The sequence below is a fragment of the Panicum virgatum genome, chromosome 9K (genome assembly GCF_016808335.1).
Source record: "Panicum virgatum strain AP13 chromosome 9K, P.virgatum_v5, whole genome shotgun sequence".
Lineage (NCBI taxonomy): Eukaryota > Viridiplantae > Streptophyta > Magnoliopsida > Poales > Poaceae > Panicum > Panicum virgatum.
This window is the reverse complement of record NC_053144.1, coordinates 43,833,694-43,857,884: the sequence shown is the minus strand read 5'-3', so window position 1 is coordinate 43,857,884 and position 24,191 is coordinate 43,833,694. Positions and strand designations below refer to the sequence as shown.

Sequence of the window (24,191 nt, the reverse complement as noted above, 5' to 3'; positions counted from 1 at the left end):
CTGCACCTGAGCCTCCTCATCTTCTTCATCACCGGGATAGTTTCCCTCCGCTGCAGCCTTCTCCCGTCTCAACCTCTCTCCGGCCCGGTCAGCAGTTGCCTTCTTTGCCCTATCCAACTCACGCTGAAAGAAGTCCCGCATATCAGGTGGCACATTCCTACAATGGACCACCTCCGCCCTGCGGTGAGCTAAATGTTGCTTCAATCTTGTTGCACCACCACCTCCTTTCTGCGTACGACAATAGTTGCATCGCCATCCGGGATAAAGATTTTCACCATGTTCCCATACAACATCTGTATCTCTCCCAGATATTTTCTACCTGCATAAATGGACAACAAAAACATCTCAATCAGATAAATATAATCCTAAATCCTACACCTAAATCTTACCTAAATCCTAAATTAGTACACCTAAATCTTACATAAAACCTATAACTTTTCAGCCATACACCTAAATGTAACCTAAATCCTAAAACAAATCATCTAATATTCTAAATCATACACCTAAATATGCCCTAACCAAGCATTCTACTCAAAAATTTTGAGCTCTTACCTTCTCTCCCGGTCGGGTCGGTAACCGGCGACACCGACCGGTAAACCGCTCCGACCGGACGGTAAGCCGGCCACGCGCACCGGTATGCGCCAGATCCGGGGGCGCCGGTAAGCCGGCCAAACCGGGCGGCCAACCGGGCGCGGAGCACGGCTAACCGGAGGCCGGCAGCGAGTGTGGGGCGCGACCCCCCCCGGGTCACACCGAACCCTATCTAAGCATGCAGACCACCATGGGCCTTAATGGGCCTTCGTGTTTTTTCTTTTTCTTTTTTGAATTTACTTCAAAATTCCACAAACTAGGCTAAAATGAACGAATTTTTGAGAAAGTTTTACATCATTAGATTCTTCGCACCGTGTAGTATTTTTAGGAATTTTCCGGGATTTTTTTTTCATTTTTTTGAATTCAAATTTGAATTTTGAATTATGGCCGGTTTGATACCGGCCGGTTCACAAACCGGGCCGGTCCGGTTTGACCGGTAACCGGTCAAACCAGACCGGTTCCCGACGGTTTCGCAAACCCTGCTTGCCGCGCACCACACAGGCTCCCACTATTTCCTAGTCGTCATCTGTCCGAAGTGGAAAATAGTGTGGTACATAGACTCCTTAAGACCACTCGGCGATGATGGCATCACTCTAGGACAACGAGACTTCACCAGCATCAAGGCGGTTATTGATAGGTATATCTCTGAGTTACCACATTTGCAATCTTCTTATTTGGAGGCTGTCACCTATTTAATTTGTAGCTAACGACATCCATAACGCCTAATGCAATGCTTTCTCCACCTTTCGAGCCGAGCACTGTCTTCCAAAAACCAAGTTGACGCACGTGACTGATTTTCCGATATATTTCTGACCTCCTGCATACTAAGTTTTCATGATATCACTAAATAATATATTTGTACTAACAATATATATCATCTTGAGCAGTGCATGCAGCAAGGACCTGGATATGTATGCGGGTTCTATGTTGCATAACACATGATCCGCCTTGCTACAAGTTTCAAAACCCTTAAAGGAGCAAAAGTAAGCCTTTGTCAAATATATCTCTGACCGCTTGCTGCATCAATATATATATATATATATCGTACAAGCACTCATCATTTGACTGTCACTTTTTGCTAGGACGTGCGGGGTCATCCGGACAAGAAATTGGACGACAAGCAGCTCTTGGGTATTAGAGAAAAGCTTGCCTCCTTCTTGCTTCTAGATGTAATAAGCGACAAAGGTGACTTCCATTGTCACAGCTGATGAACTGATAATTGTATATGTGTACTGTTAATTCTTTAATGGACCTACTCTCGATTCATGTGATTATTGTATATGTGTACTATTAATTTGTAGTGCAGAGATACAATATATAGTTTGTCATGTACAGTTGGTGGTTATTTTTTATGTAAGCTTTGTGAGATATCAATTGAATTCTATTCTGTGTGTTTGCTGGATCAACAAGAAGGCTGCCAAATCCTAGCTGTGCTCTAGGATGCAGCCAGGAAACAAATTTCAGCTTGCAGGGGTCAGATTCTAAGGTGACGGGCAACAACCAAACCCGTCCCTGCTGTATACTCACCAGGTGACGGCGCAGTAAAGCACAACCCGTCACTTATCTTGAATCGTAGGTGATGGGCGTCGTGACCTATCCATCACATGTGTTGGACAAAGGTGACAGTCGTAGACCCCATACGGGGGCATGGTCACCAAGAAAGGTGATGGTGCTAAACTGAAGCCCATCACCTTCTAAACACTGATAAGTGACGGGTTTTGTGACAGGTCTGTCACCTGTAGTAGACAAAGGTGATGGTCGAAGACCTCACACGGGGGGCCTGGTCACCAAGAAAAGTGACGGGCTTCATCTGATATCCGTCACTTGTCTGTCACATAGGTGATACGCAAATGTCCGTCACACTTCTGTTCTAATCAGTGACGATGTAGGAGTGACGGACGCGATGTCCGTCACCATAGAGAGATGACCCCATCACTATAGGCCTTTTTCCTACATAGTGGTAGCCGCCTAGAAAATGCATGGATCGATCACCAACGCACTTACCGTCGCCGTCCCTCATCCATCGAATCGGAGTAGGGTTTCAACCGGGGAAAAAAGTGTACCTTCGTTTGCTAAGAACGCATTGGCATTGGATAAATTTAAGAAAAGTGATAAATTCTCTCCGTTTCGAATTATAGACCCTTTCATCTTTTCTAGATGTATAATTTATTTCTTATACATCAAGCCATAACATATAATCTAGGTGTCTAAGAAAAATACTATGTATCTAAAAAAAGTTAAACCAATCTATAATTTGGAACGAATGAAGTGCTAAACTAATATAATCCCTAGTTTTCAAATATATTTTTCGATATTTTGAACTTTTTCGGCAGCATGAAAAATAGATATAGACTATGTAATACGGACACTACTAGAAAATAGGCTTATGGTACCGAGTGGTGAGGCCCTTGGGACCGGTACTCCGTAGCCGGGACTAAAAGTCTAGATCATAGGCACAGGTAAAATAACCGGTGCCTAAAGCTCTCTTCAAAGAAAAATATTAAACCTGACATTTACGCACGCGCGCGGTAGTTGAGATTCGAACATGTAACCTCTTGCCTCGTGTGTACCTTTTTTACCGTCTCACCAACACAACACTTGTGATGGAAAGAGAGATATTTTCTTTTTAAAGCAATCGGTGAAGGACTCTTAGATACCAGATTGTAACACACCACCGGTATCTATATCTAGCCTTAGGTACCAGATGGTAACACCAATCGGTACCTAAGGCTCATTCATAGATTTCATCCACCACAAAAGTACCATTATGAAGATGAATCGGTACCCATGCATCTTCATAATGGTACTTTTGGGGTGTATCGGAGGTCTGTTTTCTAGTAGTGGGAGTACGTGCAAACTGGTGCGTGGGTAAAGCTATTATTACCAGGCCGTGCATACTGCTGACGGGATACCGCCCGTGTTTGGTTGCACGTGGAGAAATTTTCGCGAATTTTTTTTGTCCCTTTGACCACTAATTAGAGGTATTAAATGAAGTCTAATTAAAAAACCATCTCCACAACTATGGTACTATAGTAGATGCTGTGGCTAATGAAGCCTTTGACTGTACGATTAGAGAAAGATTAGAGGAAAGTTATTGTAGTATAACTGTTACAAATTATGAATTAATTAGATTCATCTCGCAAAGTTGCAACTATTTGTAAAAAGATTTTATAAATAAATTTTATTTAGTATTCCATTCCTCTTTTTTTGAAAATTTTTTTTAGGAAGAACTAAACACGGTCACCGATCCATCTCGAGAGGACTGGATGCCCGCAATGTTGAGGCACAGTAGTGAGGCTACCTCTAGCAGCGCGCAGTCCAGCTCAAGTCGAGGCGCAGCGCAGTCTGGCGCGCTGGTACGTGCGTGCGAGAGAGAGTGACTCATGTATGAAGCACTAAATGTAATTAAATAACAAAACTAATTATATAATTTGGATGTACACGACGAGACGAATTTTTTGAGCCTAATTAGTACATGATTAGCTATAAGTGCTATAGTAACCCACATGTGCTAATAATGCGGTCAAAGGCCTCAAAAAATTCGTCTTGTGGTTTCCACGTGAGTTCTGAAATTAGTTTTTTAATTGGTGTTCGAAAAACCCTCCCAACATCTGATCAAACATTAACACCCAAAAATTTTCACTTTTGGGAACTAAACGCCCCCTTAACTCCAACTGCAGAACACATTTACTGAAGGCATGTGATTTTTGGTCATGGACCGCCGGCCCGTACGGCCACATTATGTGGTCCCCTCCTCTCTAATAATCTCCTGGGGGCACGACCGTACCAGACGGACCTTCCTCCGAACATTTCGCCACTCTCTGATTACTAGTAAATGCGCCCGTGCTAACGTCACGGATAAGCAAAGAACAGCAAACTAAGCAAATCATATCAAAATCGAAGATCTTAAAATATCCACATTCAAGTTAAGCTAAAAACTAATCTGAAATCTAGGTGACATCAACAAAAGTAAAACCCCCCGACTGCAAAACCCAAAAGAACTCAAAATCTTGATCCATGCAAATTCAATGTACATAAATGTACCATGCACCTTCTTTTTAAACAAAATCTAAGCATTTAGCAGCAACACCCTTTATTTTTTTTTCTCTTTCTTCTCTACCTATAGCAGCAGGTGTCTATCAATTGACAAGGTTTAAATCGACAAGGTTTCATCATATATGCCATGCAGCAGGTGTCTCTATAAATATATTTGTATGAACTCCTAATTTACCAGTGTAAATGGCATACACATCCGGAACGGAGCAGATAATCATCTAGCCTCGATGCATATCGACTGTTCATAAAAAGTATGAAGCTTTTAGCTTAACCATCAAATTGCACCAACATATAAACTAATTATATAGATATCTCTCAGAAAAAAAATGAGCCAAGGACTTACAATAGCTTTAAATGCAGGCCTGAGAGCAATGATTTCATATATGCAGCATCCTGCAAATAAGCAATTTGAGTATTAAATCGCAAGTTTGCTATCTAGATGTAATCAAACATAGAATGGGATACACTTTTATTCTCACAAAATGGAAAAAGTTAAATACATAGCCACATGGGCGTATGAGAGTTCATAAAGTGAAGAAAAAACATACGTCTGAGATGCATTTGACAGCAGTAATTCTAAATGTCTTGATTATCGAGTCCCTACAATTTTGAGTGGTGGCACACATGATTATAAAATTAAGAGGGATAGCTAACCAACCATGTCTATCAAACCAGGATCCCAATACAGCAACTAAAGCAAAAATCTGATCATATATTTTAGTCAGTTCAAGAATGAACCATCAGATTTATCAATCAGTTCAAGAATAAACCATTATATATATCACTTATGCAAATAAATTTGCAGCATATAAAAGTCTGGTATATCAGAAAGCTCAAGTAAATAATCGGCGCCTAAGGGCACAAAGAGAGTGAGAAGTAAGGTAATACCTTGTAAGGTAAGGATCTGGAACAAAACTATGACACGGAAAAGAAGATGGCAGAACAAAAAGGCAACAACTTAGATGTACATTTGTACATTTTCATCATAGGCATAAATGGTACATGAAAGTTTAGATTGAGACAAGGAACAGGTAGAACATCATGTTTCAGAAATTTTATGAGTCATCATATGATCGTAAACTTGGAGCATCACGGCATGGTAGGAAGTCCAGTAAAGAGAAAAAAAGGACCATGCCTAGTGCCTCACAAGATATTTGATCATCGGAGCATATCCACCATGACTTGTTAACATAACAAGACAAAGAACAAGGTTTAGGGGTCTTAGAAAAATATTATCATCATTTGATCATGATGTTGGAGCCTCAGGGCACAAAGAGAGTGAAAAAGTTAGAATAATAGGCGCCCAGTACCTCACACCATCTTCATCATCAGTTCATATACCTTGTAAGTTAAGGATATGGAAAATTTTCATTAGAAGGAAAAGAATATGGCAAAACAAAAAGGCAACAACTGAATATAGAAGGAGCTCAAATATGACCTGCACATTGAAAGTTGATGATTGAAGAGGTGATTTAGTGAGATAACTGAAAATAAATTCTTCAAAGCTGTTGATCAGATTGTTTGCTCACCATCTTGGTCACTAATTGCCAATGCTCTCTACCTTAAGGTCACATATGCAGTCTGCACGCACCCTGTTTGGTTCTTGCACAAATAAGAGCAGCTGTGTATCACTGTTTTGAACAAGTAACAATTTCAATGGTGAGAGCATTGCATCGAACTGAAGATTTCATTTGTACTAATGATCGTTGAATTGAAGTCAATGTAGTAATTATGCTGTGAATGCAAGTAATAAATAAGCAGTTAGGCAATATTTCTAATTTTTGCACATTTATTAAAAATATCTAAACTTTCAGCAAATTCAGGTGCATTGAACATCAAATTGTGCCCATCCCTTTTCCTTTCGAACACATTGTACCACCCACCAACAGGCAACTGATGCATGTAAGGCAGATTGTCGTTGTGGTTACCTATGTGCCGGCAAAGTCACAGAGAAGGTGCTTGCGGAGGAATCCCAGGAATAGCGAGATGCAAGTGTTAGCATTCTCCTCGGTCCGCTCAACGCTGCTGTGAGCAAGAGCTTGAGCTGGCCGCACACCAAATTGCCTCCGATGCCTAAAAAAGAATTTGGCAAATGTTAGCACGAAGCAGCCTAACGCAGTTGCAATAATGAACAACAAAACAACAAAAGGCAATACTCAATACTGAATAATACGATGATAAACAAAGATAATCATCATACGGCCTTCTTCTTGTCCTGGCAGCTTGAAAAGCATTACAACGAGCATCGTACCCTTCGCCCTGGGCACGAGGCCGGCCTTCACCCGCCGCCACCTCGGTCTCGGCGGCCTTGCGCTCCTCCTCGACGTGTAGATTGATCTCAGCCTACGAAAACCCCTGCTCCTCGAGGGCGTCCCTCAGCACGAGCCGCCGCAGCTCCACCTGCGGCTTCCAATCGTGCTCCAGAATGTCCTTGTCCAGCTTCCGCGTCCCATCGAGGCAGGAAACGGTGTGCTGCGGGTCTGGGGTCCCGCCGCCGCCGGCCGCGGAGGAGGACACCTAGACGTGCCCGCTCGTGCCGAACGCCCGCGCGCCGCCGGCTGGCCGCAGACCCGCGCATCGCTGGCGTACGCGCAGTACATACGTAGAACATCGTTCACATGCTGAGCAGGGATGGCAACCCATTGGGTTTTGCTTGCCCAAACCCATGCTCGCAAATATAATGCATGCTCTTTAAAATATTCATTAGCCGTCACGGGTTTTGTTTTTTTTCCCAAACCCATGCCCATCAAGTTAACGGGTACCCATGAGTCTCCTTTGAGTCTGCAGTTTATTATATTAATTTTTATCACTTTCAACAAGTTTTAATATAATAAGTATAAAATTTATAGCGTACATAAATATATGATTTGCGATAGTTGAGGGAGATAAAATGAATATTTTCTATCTCTCACTAGACCTGATCATGAGCCACCCAACCCGAAAAATCCAATTCGACCTGCCCGAAGAAAACCCAACCTGATCTGACGAGTGTATAAGTCGGGCTCGGGTTGAAATTTTTAACCCGAAATTCGAAATATACTTACCCAATCTACCCCGACCTGAAAATTATCCATGAAAATCGGATTTTACCCCGGCTGGACTCAGGCTGAAAATTCTGAGCCGATGATTTCTTTTGACCCGGCCCGAACCCGACCCGACCTGATGGACGATCCGATCTATCTCTCACCAGTCACCACCTTGGCGAAGCCCATTGGGCACTCAATCATCCTGGCCCAAAACAGCAAAGGAGCTTTCCATGGAGAGGGACCTGGGCCAGGCCCAACCCAACCAAACCCCAAATAATATCCCCATTCCCCCCGACAAAAACACGTGGCGCAGGCGCGCCTCTCACTTCTCTTCGCGTCTCTTCCTACTCCTTCCACTTGTTTGTTGCGGGGATGGGCTCCCTCGACCGGGCCTGCCCTGTCGGAGCGGCCGCTGCATCTCTTCGCCTCCTCCCCAGCTGAAATCGGCAGCCAGGCGAGCAAGCGAATGGCTCCCCTCTTCGCCGCCGCGTCCCACGCCTCCGTCCTCCCCCTCTTCTCCCCGGACCCCGCCGCCGCCCGCCGGGCCGGCGGCACACTCAGGTCCCGCACCTCGACCCTCCGCCTCCGCCGGCCCCCGGGGGCCACCGGGCGCGGGCGCGGCCGCGGCCGCGGGAACGTCCCCGGCGAATGGGGCGAGCGCTCCCCGCCGGGGGCCCCCGCGCAGCCCGACCCGCCCGTCGACGACGACGAGTGGGGCCGCGACGACGACGACGGCAACTCGCGCCCCATCGTCGCCGACGAGTGGGGCGAGCCGGGGGAGCCCGAGCCCGAGCCGCCCTCCGCCGCGGATCCGCCTAGCCCAGCCGCCGACGACGAGTGGGGGGAGGAGACCGCGGCGCCGCCGCCGCCGCCCGCGGAGGAGGAGGTGGACGAGCAGGCGGAGAGGAGGGAGGAGCTCAAGCGGTGCCTGGTGGACACGGTGTACGGCTCCGAGCTCGGGTTCCGGGCGTCCACGGAGACCAGGGGGGAGGTCGTGGAGCTCGTCACCCAGCTCGAGGCGAGCAACCCCACGCCCGCACCCGTCGAGGCGCCGGATCTCCTTGACGGCAACTGGATCCTCATGTGAGTTCTTCATGCTATGCCGAAAGCTATAATTATTGTTCTGTTCTATGCTTCCAGCAAGTTGATCGGTCCATGATTTGGGGGCAATAATCGATATCGTTGAAATGATTGGGGGGTCGACTGGAATCTGTAATTATTGGGGATGAACTATTTGCTCGGAATGCACCTGTACAAATAGATTGGAAAAAGCTTACGCACGACTGATCGCGCTAACGTGCGAGCGCGCGACTGCGCGCCGGCGGCCCGCCAACTGCGGCCCAACAACCCCCACGTGCTAGATTTTGCTCCGCCTTGAACCTAGTTGCTCACGACCCAGAGACCCCATATGCATGTGCACAGGTCCAATACTCATGTGCCCAGCAAGCGTGAAACAAAAATATTTATCTACTTTATATTATCTCTATTTTGAGAACTGATTGCACCAATATGTTCTATGCGACGAGATGAACAAAACAAAACCCCACTTGCATATGTTTTAACGTATACCAGTGGCAGCTTATGTGATGACTTGCACTTTTTTCTATTGCAACTTATGTGTATAACAACTATTCTTTTGTATCAACTCATGTGTATGAGTATATGATCGATTTTCATTTGCAGTAACTTGCATGTTATATGTGCGGCAATGTATAATAGTTGTCGTTTTTTGGCAACTTTTGTTTTACGTATACTACAACTTTTATTTTTATGATAATTTGTATATAAATTTATGAATTTGCTACTTACTCTTTTTTTACTACTTTTGTAGATGGCATTTTATGTTTGGGACAATTTACAGTATGTATATGATATATTTTGTTTATGGCAACTTATGTTTAAAACAAATTATGGTTTTGTAGCAACTTTAATTTTTTTATAGTTTATTAATACTATATGGTAATTTTTATCTTATACGTGTAGCAACTTATATCTTATATATGTGACAACTCATGTGCATGAAACCTTTTGCTTTTTGGCAACTTCTGTACATAACATATAGCAATTTGCTACTAGTGCAAAACATCTTCAAAATATATCCAAGTGGGATCTAGTTTTGACCGTCTCATCACGTAGAACACAACAGTGCAATCGGTATTCAAATTGGAGCTTGTACGAAGGAGATAAAATATTTTTTAGAAAGCAATTTTGTGTAAAAAAGCTTCTAGAACTAGCTGATGTCAGCCAACTACTTACTCCCCAATTTTGTGTAAAAAAGCTTCTAGAACTAGCTGATGTCAGCCAACTACTTACTCCCGTTGTAATGTGTCACGCAAGTACAACATGCTGTATACCCTGCCGAATAAGTATAGTTGTGTTTTCTGCTAGGTTTCGGACGGGTCGCGCGATTGGCGACCGCGCGACCGATCGCGCTTTAACGCGGTCCAAATAGATTGGCCTCTGTACTCACAACTGAGCATCACTGAGAGGCATCTCTGAGAGGCGCCGCAACTGAAAATTAGGGCTTCTATTGGACCCAGGAAACCGTTACTTCTGGGTCCACTAGAATTTTGTTTGCTGCTTACCTATTTATTGGTTTGTTCGAGATGCTTGTTGCCATCAGATGGACCATTTTATGGAACCTTAAATGAAGTAGGGCTAGTGTCCTCTTGTTCAAGGAAGTATCAAATGATGGATTATTGGATAATCATGTCACTGTGTCCTGGTTGTAATCATTGAGTTTGCTGGTGCTTTGCTTTGGTAGCTTCTTGATACAATTAAATTCTCCCAAGATAAAATGATTGTCTTATCGTGTTTCATCATTGACTTGCAGATATACAGCATATTCTGAGCTGCTGCCTATTCTAGCTGCTGGGGCAACACCTTTTGTGAAAGTAAAGCAGATATCCCAAGAAATTGACTCTAAAAGCATGACGATTGTCAATGGTTCAACCCTTACGACTCCGTTTGCATCATTTTCATTCAGTGCAACTGCCTCTTTTGAGGTTCAAAGTCCATCAAGGATAGAGGTACAGAATTGATAGCCATCAATATCATGCTACTCTATTTGGATTCGTTGTCCATTTATTATGGGGAGAATTCAACAGCAGTTGTTGATTCGCTTGCTTGCAATTAGAATTGCGATAGTGTGGTGGATTTATGTATCATCAATATTGTCTCAGTTGATACTTGTGCACGGACACTATAGGCTAATATTTCCTCTGGTATTTTTTTGGGTTGCTAGCTTCATCCTTTTCCATTGAAGCTGTCATACGGTAATGCGTACAAAGCCAAACTTACATGCTAGTGATCAATTGAATGCAGGTCCAATTTAAGGAGGGGAGCTTTCAGCCTCCAGAGATATCAACATCGGTGGATCTACCTGAACAGGTTGATATATTCGGGCAGAAGATCAGCCTGGGCCCAGTCCAGCAGGCGCTGAACCCGTTGCAGCAAGCATTTGCTAGCATTGCAGGCTCCATTTCTGGGCAGCCACCCCTCAAGGTTTCTATTCCTGGCAACAATAGAGGCCGGTCATGGCTGCTGACAACCTACCTGGACAAAGACTTCAGGATCTCAAGAGGGGATGGAGGCTTGTTCATTCTTGCAAAAGAGGGGAGCCCTTTGCTAGATCAATTGTAAATCTTTAATAGGTCACGGTGGGAAAGGAAAGGGATCATCATTCAGAAGCCAGAACTGCACAGAAACACTGTTAATTCTTTACCTATGCTTATCAAACAAGCTTATTGGCATCGAGATATCAATTGCTATGCTTATCAAACAAGCTTATTGACCATATACAGAATTTTCTGCAATAAAGGAAGAAAAGATTTTAAACAACTGGCTATAGATTATTATAGTATGATAAGTTTCTTTTGTTTATTTTTTGAAGGGAGTATGATAAGTTTCTTTTTTTATTATTTTTTGAAGGGACTATGATAAGTTTCTTGACGTGGAGAGAAGCTAGAAAGGGTTAGAATTCTATAGAGCATTTCCAAGAGAATAACTATTCTCCTAGCTAAATTTAGAATTTTTCCAACCCTATAAAAAATATGGAGCCTCCTAAATGGCAGGGAAACCAACAAACTAGGCAAAATTTGAGAATATACAATTCAAATGAGATCCCGCAATTTTGCACTGAACACCCTAGAAAGAACCTGGGGCTTGCAGTGTAGTCCTTAGGCATGGTGGTGGCGGTATGAATGAAATTCCCGGCGATGGAGGGCTTGGCCATAGACGAGAGGTGGCATGACAGCATCAATGGCTCACCTGCGACCGGTTTGCAAGAGCTAAGGTCGGAGGTGGTCGAGAGGAGGCTGTCGGCGATGCAACAGCTCGGGACGGTGGTGGCGTCGCTACGCCGAGGTAGGGGTGAGGGGTCGGGGTGGCTGCTTGGGGACGCCTCACGGGAGCTCGGTCCTAGCTGAGGAAGGCCGTAGCGGTGAGCAAGGAGCAAGTAGACCGCACGGGAGGAGATGAGGATGTGACAGAGCTCGGCAAAGATGACTAACGGGGCGCCACGGATGGCTAGCGAGATAGTGAGGATTAAAAAATTGAGAGGTTGTTGGATCTGATTTTTGCCACAATTTGGATACATTTACCTATCTAATTCCTTTTACGGATGCTCTTGGAGATGCTCAATCAGAAAGACAAACGTATCCCTCTCTCAAAAAAAAATGCTGACATATCAAAAGAAAATCAAGGTACACGTGATTCATATTCAGTGGCGAGATTTCAACTTCTTATTTTAGCGACTAGGGTTAACGGAAGGAATATCCGTGATTCATACACGTCTCAGAAGCGAGGGAACCGACAGTACGTTAACACGAGATTCCAGCTTTTGTTTTCGCAACTAGCAAGATACTTCACGATGGATTTTGACGGGCATCCCAGACCCAGAAAAAAACGCTTCAAAAACGGAAAGAACCAGCTCAGAGATGGCTTTATACACATCATCTAACTTCCTCTTTACACGACTAAACTCCATCATGAGATACAGTTTGCTTGATATAATTACACAAGTATCCCAATCAGAACATTATCCCGTTCTTTCCAGTTTCCCTTGTGTCGTAATTTGTAGCCTGATCCCTCCGAGTTGCTGCTCCTTGCTCACAAAATTGTTGAGAACAGTGTCCATGATTTACACACATGTCAAGTGTGATTGCTTGATAGAAACAGATTGCATTCTACACTGATTCCAGCGACCGAGCATAATGCCAATGACCTACCCAATAGTGAGACCACAAAGATGCTCCCTGGTTCAGTTCATCATCATTCCTGATGTTTTGCAAGGGGGAAAAATCTGGGGCACTCAAGGTTGGACCAGAGTTTTGTCAAAAGAAATTTTATGCTAGCAATACACAAGATATATATTTAGCTAACAATATATATGCATTATGAAGAAAGCACACCACTGCTACCTTAAAATGCTAAAAAAATGTAACAGATGACAGAAGTGAATAGTGAAAGACTTGTCATGTGTGTGCTTGGTCTTTTTCATGTGTGTGCTTCTGACGTGTGAAGTACAGCACATACAAAATCAGGGAAACAAGACTGATGCAGATACGAAAATGGGCCTAAGCATGTGGTAGGTTCAATAATTTTAAATGGCTTCTACAAAGATCTCCACATCATAAACTGTCTAACTATAGTTATCTTTGGTAATTTGCTTCTCCTGCTCATGCAAGTTTCTTCCATTTTCATTGCCTTATGGATTGAAACTCTATTTCGCAGAGAGGGACTGAAAAGTTCACCATTTTCCAGTAGTTGCAAAATGCTGACACGGGCGGACTGCCAGCAGTGATACAAAATCCCCTCGGCAAGGTTATATACAAAGGGAGGATCAGAAACCTGGAAACCAAAGTAGGATTCTCAAATAATTAAACAAAGGGAGGATCAGAAACATGGAAACCAAAGTAGAATTCTCAAATAATTAAACGTGGCAACAGCAAGCCTCTTAGGGTAGCTTGGACGGAGAGAACTGTGAACATCACCTGATTTTCACGTTAGAACCACATCCTGCATCCTTTTGAACACCTCATGAACAGATGACGGATCTACATCACATCTCACACCCTCGCCTCCATACTGTACAAATAGGTATTCTCTCGAAGACATTGGTGCAGGCAAAAGATCTGATAGCTCCGGCACATCTTGGTTCGGCGGTAAAGGTATATCCCTTTGGTTTAGTGAGTAATAAACATCCGCCAACAGAAGCCAGACAAGGTCAGCATCCATACAGGCAAGGCCTGCCAATGCCCTTACCGCAGCTTCTTGCAAACCTGTCAAACTACTGTAGGCGATACCTACAACAAGACCACAAACCTTCTTTAGTACACTTTCTAATGCAATGGCACTTCTCTTGTTGGAAGATATTGCAGCGATCATGTCCAGGACTGCAATCTGAATTTTTTGACTGGAGATCTCAGACATGGGTTCCTCCGAGGTAAGCGAGGTATCCCTATATGGTAAAATGATTGCTTTTTCATCCATCATTGACATTCTTTTTCTTCGGAATGGAGATAACGCCAGCAACCTCCAAACAATATGTCCATCCTTATGAAACCGGCGTACATAAAAATCGCCACCAGATATACCAATCACTCTACTCAATACTTCGGTGCACTTTCTAACAACCGGCTGTAAAACAACAGTCTGGTAAGCACAGAAATCACATAAAGGAACATAATGTACACACAGGCTGAAGTTAGAGCAAAAGCAGGTACATAGACTAATAAAGCAACAAACAAAACAAAGTTCACAGTTCAGGAGTTGTAGAAAATAGAAATACTATTGAATCTATTGTTTATAAACTAGTGCGTCAAAACTTCATTAGATGTCCCAACTGACCATAACAATTTCCTGATACAATCTCAAGCATATAGATTATGTCTAACCAGGGCATACTTTGAGTACGACAGAATCTCATGTTTTAGTTAGCAGGAAGACACTTATTCCGACTACAAAGAATACAAATGAACTGAACCTTCAAAAAATTATGATGGAAGATATGAAGAATAAAGGAGTTGAAGCTATAAAGTGAACAACATTATGTGCTGTACTGCTGTACCAAATTCAGGTGTGCATCACTTACATACTGTGCACCAACATAACGGGAAGCACCAGAAACTAAGTGAAAAGAGAAGGGAGAGGAGGTCCCTTCACCACATGCAGATTAGTGGCTTATCAGTTGGACATGTAACATGTTCTGGTAGATGAAAAGCCCTATACCATCATTTTGTGCGAGGGAGGCATTAGAATTTAACATTGATGGACAACCTCAATGTATGACAACAGTAAAAATGGTCAGAGGCTAATATAGGAAATATTGTTTGTGCTTGTCTATGATTGTTATTTTTCTTGAACAAGCAGGAGAGTTGCGTGTCGTTTCATTATCTATGATTGTTTATGGTGGAAATAAAGAAACAAGTAAGACAACTGAAAACATACAACTTACACAATGGAAAACAATCAGATGTGACAGAACATACCACTGAGACCTTGTTCCTTAGACAGATAATCAAGTAAGGCCATAGCTTGTTCATAGCTGGGAGTAATCGATTCTCATCAACATCTTCGGAGGCATCTGTACCATCAAGTTCATCAAATGACAGAAACTGGATAGCCTCCTCAATAACTCCTTTGCTTCGATTTTCACACTTGTAAGCCTCTTCGACCTTCGCGATAGATATAATAGCATTCTGGAGACAGAAGATGGCATTATTATCATTGTTATTATTATTGCCACAACTGCCAGGAATAATTTCACTGGGATGAAACATGAAAGTTGCAGGCATATGCTACCAGTGAATGTAATTTCACCAATATTTAATAGAATGATATCAGAAATTATGGACTACGGCACCAGGTAACAAGGTTGCAAAAGCAGTTGGGTGATAAAATTACAGTGATATCCCATTGGTGCAGAAATTGGAAAACATACATAGTTATCCCATGGGGTACTGCATAAGCACACAGTTAAGCTAGACATTCCTTGACACAGAGAATGACATACATAAACCAACTTAACAAAACAGATATTTGGAATATCTTTACAAATGATGGCTGAAAAGAATAGCAAATAAAACAATGGAACCACAGGAAAACAGAAAAAGACAATGTCCTAAAAATAAGGCGGTATTTGCCTTCCAAGTAGAAGACCGAAATTTTTCACACTTAGAACTTCATCAGTATTTCATTAACAAAAAAAAAATACCTCCACAACATCAAGGGCCACGAGACAAGCTGTTTCCTTAGTTGAAGAGAGAAGTGGGGTGGAAGCTGACAAGCAAGAGCCTGTAAGTGATCCAACTATTCTCCTATATCTTTTCATCTCATTTAACTTACAAAGTAAATCCTCCCAATATTCCAAGCTCATTAAATCAGGTTGAGCATCAACATTCATTCTTTCTGATGCAATAAAGAAAGAGAGGGCATTATGAGACTACAGCGCGAAGCCACCTTGAATAAAGTAAATCTGAAAAATTAAATACAAAGTGCAAAAAGGGAAATATATAGAAAGACTGAAACACTTTTTTGCAGGGAGACAGCGGTTGAGGCTGAACCATAAAATGTTGCATAGGAAAGTAAGGAAACTGGCAGGAAGATATAGATAAGCAACTAGAACATGAATAAAGAGGACTGGAGTCGCAGGAAAAAACTAGAACAATGTTAGTAGAGTACCATACAGCAACAATAACGACAAAGCCTTTTATTTCCAAGCAAGTTGACACAAGCTACCAAAAAAAGGGGTGACGGTAAAAAAAACCTTTTAAATGTTAACTGAGTACCATCATGTTTATATATCTACACTAGAATATATATATATATATATATATATATATATATATATATATATATATTTCAAAATTTCATAGGAAAACAAGTAAAAAAGGAATGAGTGAGAGCATAGCATTATACAAATGATGGATCATAATTTCAACAAGGAATTTGAAAGAGTACTATACATTGATGATCAAATATTTTCCACCATGTATTATCAAATATCAGCAGATAATTCAAAAGAAAATAGGAAACAAATTCCAATGATGACTGGTGGACCTATATGCTTATTGATCATTTGTCTAATATTTTGATGAACTATAATAGCTGCTGGACATGCTGAAAAATAAGAATGAGTCCTGCCAAGCAATTACCAGAAGTTGCACGGGACTCCATTCTCTTCTCAGTCATAGTTTTTACTTCTTGCCCTTCTGTACTAACCTTCACATAAAATGATTGTGCATCATCTGGCAGACTAGTAGACTCATGTCTGCATGCCTTGGCAATCTCAGAAACTGCCTAGATAAACCAAAAAGGAACATGGAAATAAATTACTAAGTCAAATAAAACATGAAGCATCAGCAATGCACAAGCACACTATGAAGAAAATAAAGAAGATGAAAACAAGTACATGTATAATGCTAGAAATAGGATCTTAAACATACCAATGAGGAACAATATTACCATCAATTAATGGGTATCTGCATTTGACTTTGCATACAATTTCAATGTAATGAGAAAATTGAGGAATTCACATATAATTATTTAACTAAGAGATAAGTAACCATAACTGATCATTTTGTTAAGAGTAGGAAGAAGTCAGTGTATTACTGTACTACCATGCCAACTTGTGGACTTGAACCAAATAACCAATATTACAAAAGCCTCCACAAACCCAGCTTTGAGAAGGCACCAAACTTGGTGGATTCATGTTAGAGATAAATGCTAAGTAGGTACAGGCTGCAACCCCAGACAACCACCATGAACACATGCATAAGCTCAAATAATCCTGACTATACAATAATACCTTCAGAAATGGAACAGTTAGATGTGGGTGGTCATGCCTGCCAAGTATCTCCAGCTCAGATGAAACTGCTCGCATCTGTAAGAATTTACATGCATCGTGATGAAATCACAGGGACGAAACTTGCTTGCAAAACTAGGTTATTTTTTATCCAAGAAAAAAATGCATAAATCATCCCTATATGTCACTTTGATTTATTTTGTTGCAAAGCCTGGTTAGTAATTTGGCATGGTTTAGTTTTCCCGCTTCATACTAGCGATGTACTTGACAAACTTAGTTTCCACAAGCAGGGCATGGTTGGATTACTCATTACTTCTAGATAGGTCTTGCGTGGTAATTGGATACAGATATGAGTCTTGCAAGGTCCAGAACAAGGATGGAAAGACAATGAAAAAAAAATCATGGGATGACTGGCAATTAAGAGCAGGGCCATCCATGCACACTGGACAGAGCTTAAAGTTACTATCAATCCAGCAGTGCTACGAAATAAAAAATGAGTCCAAACAAGCCTACACATAGGCGAAGGGGATGAAATGGTCGGCTTCTAGAACAGTTTAGTGTCCATCGGTGTGCTGAGTTGGCTGATGTATTGGGCTTTACAAATTGCACAATTTTCTTACAGAGAAAGCACAGAAGCACCACCAAATATTTTTAAGAAAAATCATAAAAAAACCATAGATTTTGACTCTTGAGATTTATAGCCGCCCTACATCATACCGGTTCTTCCAAGAATGGTAAAATATCACGAGAAGCACCAATGTAACACAGCATGGAAGCAAGAACATCAGGGACATGAGGATTCATGTCCAAGTGACGCAGCTGTCTACAGAGGGAGTCAACAATGTAATCTGCATTCGCGACAACAAATTGGCCAACCTGTACAACCGGGAAGACAAATCTTAAATACAAAATATAATGATAATTAAACAAATTATGGCATGAGATAAGGCAATCTATTACCGAACAATGACCGCCAGCAGCAGAAAGTGCTCTTAAGACAGCATCTGATGCCATTCTTATCTGAGCACTTGAGCTGATAAGTTCACGGAGCAGAAGATAAAGGGAAGAGTGCATAAACCCACTACGTGCAAAATCTTGACCAAGAACAACACCCAAGACTCCAATTCCTTCAAGCATCACCTGAAACCACAAACCAAAGAACTTGAGAAGACAATATTTTCCAAATAGATATAATTTAGACAGAATAGCAAAACAAAATGAGTGAAACAATTCCAATTCAAATTACGACTATTCATTATTACCGTGTGCAATGCAGTGGTATCACGGTAGAAGTGCAATGGCAAGTTCAACTCTGTTAGGGATAGCTCAACATCCTTCTCTGTTGGAAGATCCCACACTTCTGGAGATACATATTCATGCAGAATACTGCCAATGCAATGAATAATATTGTCTTTAGTGTCCTTTTGTTCATTAAATCCCCAGACTTTTCTTTCATTATGTTCCACACAAGCAGTCAATTGATCATTCTGATGAGCTGTCCTTATCATTTGTGCTGATCTCTTCTGGAACAGTTGTAAAAACATACCAAGGGATCTATCTGACAGACCATATATGAGCTCATTGAGCATGCAAACAGCTGAACTTGCCTTGCGTAGTGTATGTCCAGCTTCACTTTTCATGTACCACCTGTCCAAACCATCTCTGTAAATATTTTTGGATCGCAGATCAGTGCTCAACCTCCTGAAGTGATCGAGTAGAATATCAACAAAAGGAGATAAGGATGCAGCAGTTTCCTTCCCTAGCATCAATAAGCAAATAAAAACAATCAGCCACAATTAAAGCATAAAAACAGCATCATCATAAAATGCGTCAAGTGGAACAGCCCGTAAATCATTAAAAAAAATTCTCAAACACACAGGAGAGCTGCCTATCTTCATATTAAGAGAGTGAATCATTAATTTGAGAAGTAGGGCACTACGTACCTGATACTGTTGACAGACCAACAAGTCTAATTATTCCAGCAAGAACCAAGTAAAGTTTCTGACTGCCAGCATGAACAAACCATGGTGGCACATGGGGCAACTCATATTCAACTGTACCAAGTACAGCATTTGACAAACCATTATCATGGATAACAGATATTTTAGAGGAGGCTGCAGATGTAGATGTGGCATGCAGGGAACTGTTAATCGTATCTTTAGAATAGGCACCGCTCTTCAACTCAGCAACAGAATAGAGATACCCAACAGACAGTGGCTTTGATACAATTAACTTGTCCATGGAACCAGAAAACTGTGAGCTATGACTTATGCATAAACCCAAACAATCAAAGAAACGAGCAGCAGTAACCTGCCAGGGGAATCAATTTCAATGACAATAGAAGAATCATACATCACATAAGGAACATCTGACATCTGAACTGCCAGGATACCAGAAGGGGGGTTTTGGGTCGGTGGGTGCTCACAGGAGAACGGTGAAGATGATTTATCAGAAACTGAGGGCCTGCATAAAATGTCAGAGCCAAAAGCCTCCTAGCATGCGACAGAGCAGTTGTCTCCTCACTTCCAAGTACCACTTGTGGCAACCTTTCAACTAGCCTGCTTAACATGAAAAACAGTTAGGACTATGCTCTCACAGGCCACTATCAACTGTGATCATTTAAGAAAAGAAAATAGCACGGACCTGGTAAAAATATCAGAAATCTCATTTTCTGTAATAAAATTGTGACCCTGGTTGAAAAGATAAAGGAGAGCATCTTGTGCAGCCTCAGACACAGCTGCAGCATCATCACATGCGAGAACACATACGCATTCCTGCAATATTATATTTGTGAAGTTAAAAAAACAAATATAGCTTTTACTCAACAACTAGGAGAATGTTTTTTTCTAGAACACGCAACAAGTAGGAGAATGCTAACAAAGGAAAAGATATATTTTTTCCACGAATACAAAGGCAAAGGTATGAATAACACAGTTGCAAAATATGTGAGCATAATCAAAGGTCAAATACATTCATGCTCTCACAGGTGACAAAAATATTACAATTCACATACCACAAGTAGCATCTTGCTTTTCTTTAATGTAGAGCCACAACTAGACAAAAGCCCCCTTACACCACTAACCACTGACCTCCTCACCTTCTCGGATGAATGAATAGAAAGCTGCAAAAAATTGGCACAATATTAAGCCTACTTAAGGGAATTACATCTTATTTTCAACTATACAATAACAAACGAAGGAAAACATACATGTGGGAATGTGGCAGAAAGCAACTTATCAACATTACTAGTTGTTTCCTCAAGCCATTTTTTGGTTCGCTTCACATGTAGTGCCTTTCTATCAGCAAAGGAATTATTGACATAGAAGGTAGAGTCATCTGTAGTTTCATCATGGCCTATCTGTTCAGATAGACTTTTCGTTGGTAATTGGCGAAGCATCTGCAATACATGCTCAGTTGAATCGCCGCCACCAGAAGAATGGGCCCAATCCTCCTTTATAGCCGTATCAAGTGCACTAAAATTTTCCTTGTCATTTAAAACTATCATCAAAGCCTCAGTCAATCCAAGTATGGCTTGCTCAATGCTCAAAGAACTCCCAGCAGCACCGCTAATCATAGTCTTAGATGTGTAGAGAACCTTTCCAAGGCGACTGACAATTCCAGGAAGGAAAAAGGCAAGTGCATCAGCAGAACCTACCTAACAAGAAAACGAGTTAAATGAATTATATGCATGCTGGACAAGAAAAAGAACAGCCTCAGCAGAAGGAATTATGCTTGTAAAAGATAAAAAAAGAATTGAGTAAAGTAGGACGTACCAAGCACAACTACGAGTTTGATTCTCTTACTAATGCAATAAGAGGAAAATTGCTATCGCATATATGAAACTAAGTATACACAACAATATAACTTATTCATTGTTTTTGCTTTTAAAAATGAGCAGAATATGGGAGATTGATTATTATCCCACTAATTTAATTTTTTGAACCTTCAGTCTATTTCATTCTTCTATGTTGTGTCAGGTGTTGTTGGGCAAGAAATACTAGAAGGAAAGTGGTAACAAATGATATGCTTATGCTTCAGCATTTCTTCCTGCTGAATCACAAGAGCATCTATGGATCTTCTCAGTTCTCACCTTGGCAATAAGAATGCGGAGAGCATGCAATGCTTCCTTTCTGACATCTGCACTTCCACGGTGCCCTCTTGATGCCTCAAGTTCTGATGCCTTCCGTATGAAGAAAAAAAAGGAAAAAACATAAATTAGAACTAAAGCTAAGTCATTTTCCCGAGAAGAAATGGATACACACTATATTCAGATGGACGCCATACCTGTAGAAGAAGTGAGAGCCAGTGTCCCACCGCAGCTGAAGCATTTTGAGACTGAAGGAATGCAAGCAGGCACTCCTCTGGATGTGCATGGAGCTTTGAGCAAACTACACTCCCGGTCTCCAAGTTTGTATTGGTTGAGGTCGTAGGCAACACTGTTGCTTGCTTGCAAGAACAAGACCGCTCAGAGCATGGTTGTAACTGCAAAACCATGGCTCTGAAACATCTTATGATTCCACTGCGGAATTCCTCTGAAGCCTCCAAAGGTGAAAGCATAGCCCCAGAAGTCAATTTTTTCAGCATCGCGACCATCTAGTGATGGAAAAAAAAAGCAAGGGTTACAGATGTAGCTAAGCAAATTCGACCCGGAAGAACATAATCCACATTGTGTGCCTAATTCATTTCATATGATACTCAATTGTCCAAAAATCAACTGCCGAATCAAATGATGCTTAGTTACACGCCACAGTCCAGGTTTCAGTAAAGCAGCTAACTGGCAGTTTGTAGATAAGGGGTCCACGAGATGAGGCTAATCTAGAGCAGAATTAAGCGCCTGACCTGATTGACCGAGGTGAGGCGACACTTGGTGAGGAGCACTTCAAGGCAGGCCAGCCCAGCTTCAGCGACCGCATCAGTGATGACAATGTCCCCAGCACCCTGCACCGTTGCATTGCCTTGCTTCCTGCACTGCACCGCCGCATCCAGGAGCAGCAGCAGTGGAAACACTGTATAACTGAAAGGGGAGGGGAATAAACACAAATTAGCAGGCCCAAACCCAAACCACGAGAATAGAAAAACGGGAGGTGGAGAAGAAGATTACTCGAAGCAGAGCTGCAGTGCAGGGGCGGGGGCGGAGCGGAGGAAGGCGGCCATTTCGCGGAGGGAGGAGGCGGAGCTGGAGGAGGCGCGGCGGCTGCGGAGGAGGTCGAGGATAGCGACGGTGTGGGGCTTGAGCTGGGTGAAGACGGCAGCTAGGGTTTCGTCGGAGGCCGCCGCCGCCGCCGCCGCCGCCATCTCCATCTAAATCGGCCGCTGGCGGGGACAAGGAGCCGAGCTGTGGGATCGCTTCGTGCGTCGGGCTTGCCTGCTTCCAGCGAGTCGCCAGGGTTCAAGGTGTGTCGAGCGGGGAAGAGATGCTTTGGGGTTTTTCTGGAAGCGCCTACTGCCAAAGTGCCAAGCGACAAGGAAGGAGAAACGGGGGAGGAAGAAGGTGGCGTAAACTGTGGCAATCACAAGGTTATGTGTGTGGGGGTAGGGAAACGTAAATCAAAAATACGTGAACTAAACGTGAAAGTGCAATTAGCAGTCACGTTTAGGGTTTCCGAGTTCCAATGTCCAAACAAGCATATACGCATAGATAACTGGCCTGGTGGAACATTGAAGTTTTAAATAGCGCGCTATATCTATAGCAGCATCTTTTTTGCAGCCACTAAAAAGGATATAGCCTATAGTACAGCTATGGCAAATAGCAATTTGCAAAAAAAAACCTTGAAAAATACAAATATTTGGTGCACAGGAACATGGTAATTATGAAATGTGATGAACACAAATATGTTTTCAGTATTTTGAGTCTAAGGAGCATCACTTAAGTTGACATTTTAACATGAATCATAAAATCCAAATGTTCAATTGTACTAGACAAAATTGGTAGCACTGAACATGACAGCAAACTTTAAAGTTCTAGACTTGTATCTCAATAGCACCATGAGACCATGGTCATGACCAAATCGGAACTGCAAACACATGAACATACTAGATAAAAACAACTACATTGTAGTCCTTTCATGGCAGCCCATTCTTTCCTTCCTTCTTTAGTCCAGACACGCAAGACGGCAAAAGAGATCTTCTTCATCGCCCTCTAGACGTCAGAAATTCTCCATCCATGGCCAATTGGAAAAACTATTGGTAGCATAAGCATCCAAGATTTCTAGCTTCCCCATGGCCAAGGGCATACGTACATCCATGTCACTTAACCAAACGGAGGCCAACGAGAGCCTCTGCACCATCCTGGTCCATGGGTAACACGTGCACATACGTGTTAGTTTAGATGATGCAATACACCCTTCATTCGTTGGTGCCCACATGGCCGTGTGTCTGCACGCAGTGGGACGTGTTTTTCCTATGCAGGAGGTTTTTTTTTTGAGAGGCTCTAACTAGAATACAAGGCTGTAGTATCTGAACTCAGCAGCAAACGCACACCACACACACCCACTCACACCACACACAACACCTCCTACGACTAAGCTAAGATCTAAACCTTGTATTCTATTTTTTTCTGCACATGTGACACACCCACTCACACCACACACAACACCTCCTACGACTAAGCTAAGATCTAAACCTTGTATTCTATTTTTTTCCTGCACATGTGCTACTGCACGGTCGGATGAGGCCTTCTGAAAATTATTCGGGAAACACTGTCCTGACCACCC

General features: G+C 42.3%; 2 protein-coding genes and 1 long non-coding RNA gene across 20 annotated transcripts; 1 reads left to right on the top strand and 2 right to left on the bottom strand.

The window, feature by feature from the left end:
- Positions 1–4,418: 4,418 nt before the first annotated feature.
- Positions 4,419–7,235, bottom strand: LOC120651562. 10 transcript variants are annotated; one of them, XR_005666239.1, is made up of 5 exons: positions 6,899–7,042; positions 6,576–6,720; positions 5,196–6,278; positions 4,991–5,040; positions 4,470–4,885 (listed from the first exon to the last, which is right to left on the bottom strand). It is a non-coding gene; the product is annotated as an uncharacterized LOC120651562 (long non-coding RNA). The 10 variants fall into 10 exon arrangements; XR_005666241.1 differs by having other exon boundaries at positions 4,991–5,988; positions 6,086–6,278; XR_005666237.1 differs by having other exon boundaries at positions 4,991–6,085; positions 6,177–6,278.
- Positions 7,236–8,019: 784 nt separating this feature from the next.
- On the top strand, positions 8,020–11,513 carry LOC120651560 (probable plastid-lipid-associated protein 3, chloroplastic). Its single transcript, XM_039929084.1, has 3 exons — positions 8,020–8,756; positions 10,507–10,702; positions 10,998–11,513. The coding sequence occupies exons 1-3, from the start codon at positions 8,140–8,142 to the stop codon at positions 11,313–11,315; spliced, it is 1,131 nt and encodes a 376-aa protein (XP_039785018.1). The 5' UTR covers positions 8,020–8,139; the 3' UTR covers positions 11,316–11,513.
- A 1,033-nt stretch (positions 11,514–12,546) lies between these two features.
- On the bottom strand, positions 12,547–22,934 carry LOC120651559. Of its 9 annotated transcripts, none has more exons than XR_005666226.1 (19): positions 22,580–22,932; positions 22,318–22,492; positions 21,763–22,071; positions 21,569–21,658; positions 20,687–21,133; positions 20,492–20,599; positions 20,122–20,252; positions 19,904–20,036; positions 19,422–19,788; positions 18,741–19,237; positions 18,439–18,618; positions 18,196–18,354; positions 17,482–17,556; positions 16,829–16,973; positions 15,889–16,082; positions 15,164–15,373; positions 13,667–14,312; positions 13,427–13,523; positions 12,547–12,975 (listed from the first exon to the last, which is right to left on the bottom strand). XR_005666226.1 is itself a non-coding variant. In XM_039929080.1 (18 exons), the coding sequence occupies exons 1-17, from the start codon at positions 22,777–22,779 to the stop codon at positions 13,674–13,676; spliced, it is 4,059 nt and encodes a 1,352-aa protein (XP_039785014.1). In that variant the 5' UTR covers positions 22,780–22,932; the 3' UTR covers positions 12,547–13,523; positions 13,667–13,673. The 9 variants fall into 9 exon arrangements, 4 of the variants coding, with proteins under 4 accessions (XP_039785014.1, XP_039785015.1, XP_039785016.1 ...); XR_005666227.1 differs by having other exon boundaries at positions 12,547–12,950; XR_005666228.1 differs by having other exon boundaries at positions 12,547–12,928.
- Positions 22,935–24,191: the final 1,257 nt, after the last annotated feature.

Excerpts from the sequence above, each read along its gene's own strand:
- LOC120651560 (XM_039929084.1), top strand. The coding sequence starts at position 8,140 with ATGGCTCCCCTCTTCGCCGCCGCGTCCCACGCCTCCGTCCTCCCCCTC. Across the intron at positions 8,757-10,506 it reads GACGGCAACTGGATCCTCAT|ATATACAGCATATTCTGAGC; the intron begins GTGAGTTCTTCA and ends ATTGACTTGCAG. Across the intron at positions 10,703-10,997 it reads AAAGTCCATCAAGGATAGAG|GTCCAATTTAAGGAGGGGAG; the intron begins GTACAGAATTGA and ends AATTGAATGCAG.
- LOC120651559 (XM_039929080.1), bottom strand. The coding sequence starts at position 22,779 with ATGGAGATGGCGGCGGCGGCGGCGGCGGCGGCCTCCGACGAAACCCTA. Across the intron at positions 21,659-21,762 it reads GGCTCTCACTTCTTCTACAG|GCATCAGAACTTGAGGCATC; the intron begins GTATGGCGTCCA and ends TTCATACGGAAG. Across the intron at positions 16,083-16,828 it reads GGAGTCCCGTGCAACTTCTG|AAAGAATGAATGTTGATGCT; the intron begins GTAATTGCTTGG and ends TTATTGCATCAG.